General features: G+C 42.3%; 1 protein-coding gene across 1 annotated transcript in view; it reads left to right on the top strand.

Annotated features, from left to right (window-relative positions):
* TMEM159 (transmembrane protein 159) overlaps positions 1–4452 on the top strand; it is a 5088-nt gene extending 636 nt beyond the window's left edge. The window contains exons 2-5 of the mRNA XM_008633513.2: positions 647–781; positions 1688–1856; positions 2253–2391; positions 3570–4452. Of these exons, the coding sequence (XP_008631735.1) occupies positions 710–781; positions 1688–1856; positions 2253–2391; positions 3570–3660 (471 nt within the window). The 5' untranslated portion in view covers positions 647–709 and the 3' untranslated portion in view covers positions 3661–4452. The remainder of the gene's footprint in view (positions 1–646; positions 782–1687; positions 1857–2252; positions 2392–3569) is intronic.
* Positions 4453–6241: the final 1789 nt, after the last annotated feature.

The following is a 6241-nucleotide window of genomic DNA, read 5'->3' as shown; positions in this document are numbered from 1 at the left end:
CCGGCAGCGAGGGCTCGACCGCTGCGTGTGACAGCGCCGAGTGCCGAGGAGGGGCACAGCAGGGACACTGGCGCCCTGGCTGCTCGGCCTCGCAAACAGGAAAATGCCTCCTCTAACCTGCCCCTCGTAAGGGTCCCCCGGCAACAGCAGCTGGACATTTTCAGGGAGATTGCTGCACTGAGGTTTCTTTTAAACTGACATAATTGAATATGTTAGAGCATCTGGAAGTATTTTGGCTTTACGTGCAGAGTTTTGAAGCTGTATGAGATATGCTCTCAATGCTGAGCACAAGGATGCTCACAGAAAAAAGTCTCATTAGCGTGTTACCGGTTTCCAGCATCAATAGCAACAAATTGTCCATGCAGGTAGTTAGAAGTGGTGTTTTTACTGGTAATTGAACACCCTGACGGGTAAGCACAGGGTTAATGTTATAAAGGAAGAAGGTGAGAGTCACCTGTATCTTGCTACTTGGCTTTGGGAGTTCCAGAAGAGCTTGCAGGGACAAGCCTATGTTAGATGTGTCTTTGTAAAAGTAATGTTTTAGATTGTGTATCACTTCATCTGAAACCTGCATTATACAAAAAAAAATTTAATTTTCAAAAAGCATCTGTATGAGCCTGTTATTAACTGTACCTTAATTTTTAAGGGAAAGTGGATGGCTGAGTGAGAACTGGCTGTTCAGAAGAGGTCGGGGCTGAGGATTAATAACATGTCTAAAGAAATGCAGGAACTACAGAAGCATTGGCACTCCGTGATACAGACCATCCACAGCAACGCAAATGTGGGTCTGGATTGTAATTTTATATATTTATAATGCTGCTCCTTTCATAGCTATCAGGATAACATACCCTGATTTATTTAAATGCGCTCCCTATTTTTGAAGGAACGCTGTGAGGCCTATCGGAAGGCCTGTCCTCCCACGCCTTCAGTCAAGAAAAAGGGAGGCCTGGTTCTGCATTTTTTTGTTTTACTGGCATAACTCTTTGAGATGATAGAGTGGCATTTTAGTGAAATGGTTGTACTGCTATAAAAATAACTAAACTACAATACATTTCCTTATCGATAAAATACCAAAACTAGGATACATGTTTCCTTAAGGGAAGGGAAACTACTGCAGTAAAATTCCAGAGTATAGCTATGACTGCCTCTGTAAAAAGATTTTTTTTTTACTAGTAGCGTTACTAAATTCTTAACAACTCTCTGATACAGACATGCCTGCACTGTACTTAGATTCAACAGGTGAGCAGGTTGCAGCTATTACTAAGCCATGGATAAAAGAAAATTGATAATTTTTAAATGTTGCAGATTTTTTAAATTAACAAATTCTCAAATAGTTCAAAACAATGGTTGCAGAGACCCCAGTGAAAACTGCAGCTAGACTGACTTATTTTTTTACTTGTTTTCAGATTGGGTTTTTTGTGGATTTGTTGTTTTTTATAATTTGTGCAAGAATAGAACTGGGGAGTCCAAGAGAAACATGTTGGTAGAATTATATTTGCTCTGAAGTTATCTAAATTTGCAGCAAGTCCCCATGCTTTTGAAACAAAGAGGCAACAGCTGCTCCCTATTCCAGCTGTAGACTGGCAAAAGAGCTATCCTACCTGTAGTTCACTGCAGTGGCAGTGATCTGTGAAAGGCATCTGTGACGAGAGAAAAAAAGTCTGAAATGTTTTTCTTTCATCTGCAGGTTGTTGCCTTTATGAATTCCCGCGTTGGCCAATATTTAGATGACCATCCTTTTGTTGCCTTATCACTCCTGATGTTTGTTGCAGTGTCAGCTATTCCCGTTGCGTTTTTCCTGGTTTTTGTTGTTACAACAGCTGTAATGGCCTGTATTGGTGTGATAGTCATGGAAGGTACTGTATGCATTCATGTGTGTACTTAGCTATTCCCTTTTAAGGCACGTTATCTTTTCCTTTTCTCTTCTTCCCTCTGGAAGTCTGAGTCCAAGCAATTGAGGATTTCTGTGTGTAGTCCTCAGGTCTCAGCAGTAGTAAAACTCTTAATAGAAGAATAGTAATCTGATTAAGTGTACTCTGTAGAGGGGAAATCCTATTTTCCTTTCTAATCTCAGCCACCAGGATATGCCTAAACCAGTTATCTTGAGCATGCACAGCTTTTACAGAAGTTAGCCAGATGACTGAGGAAGATTGTTTTCCCAAATGGTTTGAGATTGGGGTTATGGTAGAATATCAACTCTTCTAATTTGTACATAGACTTTTTAAAATAACAAACTGTTGTTGTTTTATTAGGTGTTGTCATAGCCATAGGTGGCATAGCCCTTCTCTGTGTGCTGTGTGGCCTGGGAGCACTGTCCCTGGGAGTTTCTGGAGTGCTGAGTGTTTCTTACGTTGCACTTTCAACTCTGGTCAACTACTGGTGTGCATCAAGGTGAGTATGGATGTCTTGATCCATGCTTGGATTTCAAACTCTGCAACTGTACTATTGCATTCATTGCTTCATTTTTTTCTAATTGAGCCACTGTTGCTTAGTTTAACAATGGCTCTTGAATGCTTTGAATCTTGGGCTACCTTCGTGGCTTAATACGCAGCCTACAGGTGTCTGATCATCAATAGCTATTCTAATGAGTGTTAATACATGCCCTTTTTCCTAGGTGGGAAGGAGGAAATATAAATGGTCTTTAAATGTGAATGTGCTAACACAACATGACATCAGGCAGTAAAATACAACTTTGTCTCACTCCAGTGTGTTGCTTTAAATGTCATTAAAACCCATTGCCAAGTTGAATTTTGTGTAGGGGATGAATGTTTTACAGTTTTTCCTGCATGATGACCCAGCTATCTCTGCTTACCTGCATTTGTAGAGTAAGGCACCAAAATCAGTTGTAGATTTGGGATAGGCAGAGGAGTATGTAAAAGGGACAGTATGGTCAAAATAGAAAGAGCAGGGGTTGTAGGATAGTTTCGTAGGTGCAGGGTGCCAGTTGTGCCTCCCAGGACTTTGGGGTCTATTTCAGTCAGCATTGCCTCAGCCAGGCAGCTGGGAGCAGGAGGCAGCAGCAGGCTGTGCTGGAGTGCCACCTGTGGCCCCCTGAAATATCTGCCAGGGAAGGAACCACAGTAATCACTGAGGCAGAGGGAAGAGCAAGGAGAAAAACTGCAGCTGCTCCCTTTTAGATTTTCTCAGTTTGCTTCTTCAGCACAGCTGTGTTTGCACAGCTCTCAAAGACACACAAAGCTGCCTGAGATGGCACCAGGGGGACAAAAGCATGGTGCAAGGCCCAGTGTGCTCACACTTGCTCCTGGGCATGCTGCCAGGTCCACAACATTGCCCACCAGTTCCAGAAGACTTCCATTTTCCATAGCATATCCAAGCACACAACCCAACCTGCACACCAGCCCTGTTGACCTACAGCTTTGATGGTAAAACAGATAATACCATCTATTTTTGTGTTCCTCTGTCTTTTGAAAGAAGCTTAGGTAGACCAGCAGCAGATACAAACCTGTCTGGGACATCTCACATTGCTCAGCTTTTTTGAGCAAAAAGTTAAAGGACAATAATCTTAGAGAAGAACAGCCTATAAAACCATTCTTTTCTTATGTCTACAGGGATCAGATAAGGAAGCCAGATGTTAATGGAAGCTTGCCACAGAAGAAGCCTGGCTTGGATCTTTCTGCCAATGCTGCAAAGAGTGAATAAGTGGGTTTCTCCCACTTCCTAGGCACTTAGCTGTACAATTCCAGCCTTTGCTATGTAATTGTTTACTCCTTGAGCATTGAACCATTGTGTACTGCTGGAAACTGAGAAAAACCAATATACACCTTACACTGGCACTGTTAAAGGGATGTTAAGAATAACCAGCAAGCAGTAGTGCATTGCAATAGTAAGTGTATGTGCATGATGGAATGTTCCATAGAGTTCGGTAAAGGGATGCAATAATAATTGTTAATAACTGCAGAGTCAGTGGCAAGTAGGTGGACAGAAAGGGGAGGGAGGTATTTGATTTCTCAGATACTGGAGTTCTGAATATACTCTGCTTAGTACATAGCAGTGGTCATTTTGATACAGAACTGCCAAAGTTCAGAACAGTAGAAACATGTTTTGAATGTGGAAAAATATTTGTTAGCCTTAACAACCTCTGTTAAAATAGTATGGGTAGCCCCTGCCACTGCTTTATATTTATTATGCAGGGAAAAGTGGGTTTGTTATATGTTAAGTCACAGTCTAAGCTTTTATCTACCCTTAGATGTTATGTTATTCCAAAGGGATATTTTCCTTATTCTGATTGCCTTATCATATCAGGGGTATGCTTAGGTCTTGCATTTTTTTCCTATTTGTTTAGGTATTTAAATTGCCTGGTTTGCTTTTCAAGTTGTACCTTTGTGTATGTTGTTTAAACTTTATTCATTTTTGCAAGTGCTATTTTATTTTTAAGCATTAAGAAGGTATCTAACTACATTAGTTTAATAAAGTGCTGTTTGTTTAACCAGATTGTCTTATTAGTCTGTTTTATTCTACAGTAAAAACAACTTTTTCACATCTCCTTTTAGGAAGGCTACATTTGGAGCTGAGTTTTTCTCCTTGATTAAAGGATTTTATAGGGCAAACATTGCTGAGCCAAAAACTGAAGATTACTCACCTTCTCATGCCTCTAAAGGAAACGCAGGTGTCTAAGGTCTAAATTAGTTTTTACTTAGTTTTGTGTGAACAGGCAGCAGGCTTGACTAAAACACAGACACAAAGCCTACCTGAGCTGTAATGTGCTCCACACAGTAGTGGTGGTAAATAGCTTCAGCCCTTAGGCTGAGCTGGCCCCACACTTGAGCTGTAGAGTGAAATAATCCCCAGAAGACTTCCAGGAGCCCTTTATTTTAATGGCACATTAATTCAGCAAACATTACAAAGCCACATAACCAGCCTTCCCTCAGGCAAGGCTGCTTGCAAGAGCTTTCCAGGGAGCACCTCCAAAGACAGAGCAATAAAGCCCTTAGACCTGTCTAAAGTAACAACACTCAAAACCTTTATAGCACAACTTATACATGGATACACAGCTGAATCCTTCTTCCTGAATTTCCTTTATGCCCTTATCTTCTGCTGAAGGGAAGAGGCATTACTTAACATCAGCAGACTCTAAAATAAGTTAATTCAGTCCCACTCAGAGTCTGACCCCACATGAACCATTTCCTTCTGCATTTTAAGTTTATTTTTCATTATACAATTCATTCTTGTCATCAACACTTATCAGGAGCTAAAGCTATGACTCCTCAGTGACCTGCAGGTAAATTTGGAGCAGTTTCTCTCCTGCTGCCCTGACCTTTGCATGCTTATCGGGCATTTCAAGGCTTCTCACTGTGTCCTTTTCACCAAGAGCTGCTTTTTGTGCTGTGCCATCACTGCAGTGTGGTTTTCAATAGGGAGATGCTGAAGAAAAAACTAGGTCAGCATAGAGTAGGTGTTTTTACTGGAGACAGTAAGGCCATCCCTTAAAAGGAGGGCATAGGTTGTTTTCTTCTTTAAATTATTAAACACTGCAGTAGAGCTAAGAAGTTCTTAGCAAGACAGGCTGGGGTGATGCTGCCAAGTCCCCTTTCTCTCAGTTGCTCCCAGCTTCCTGCAGAACAGCACCAACCCCACAAGAAACTGGCAGGAGACTCCCACCCCAGTGGCACCATTCCCAGCCAGCTCCTCAGCCTACTCAGCCCTCACAGACCTGGTTCACGGCCCCTTACTTTAGGCATAAACATGCCTTAATAGGCAACCACCCTCATGGCCCTACACCCCCGGGGACCTCATACATCCCATGTCTAAGGAGAGTTGGAGCAACCAACTGCAGTAAGAGTTCCTGAAGCAGCTGCTTGAGCTCAGGGTGCAGAGTCAATGCTGCCTCCACTTGCAGCAGGTTCCCTGACTAATTCCTCTGGCTCCTCTTGCAGGACCATCATCCTCACCTCACCCCTGCCCTGTGTCAGAAGAGGGGGACATCTGCCTGAATGCAGGAAAGGAATCTTTTTTACTTGTAAGATGAGCTTAAACTTTCCCAATAACACACTTTAACAGGGGACAGAGGGGCAGCAGCACACACAGAGGAAGAGGGAAGGAATGCATCTAGCTGGGCTTTAAAGTAAATTATTTACAAAATAGGGAACAAAATCTTGTGTTTTCCTTGATTTGAATTAATTACGTGAGTCTTCATTCAAACCACCCCTGCAATGTCCCTGAAGAGCACAACTGAGCCACCCTGAGAGAGCTATAGTTAACCCTCCCAGAGACAGATCTCCTC

Source organism: Corvus brachyrhynchos, unplaced genomic scaffold (genome assembly GCF_000691975.1).
Source record: "Corvus brachyrhynchos isolate BGI_N302 unplaced genomic scaffold, ASM69197v1 scaffold5, whole genome shotgun sequence".
Taxonomy (NCBI): Eukaryota; Metazoa; Chordata; class Aves; order Passeriformes; family Corvidae; genus Corvus; species Corvus brachyrhynchos.
Note: the sequence above shows the minus strand (reverse complement) of the source record. Positions and strands in the feature narration are given on the sequence as shown.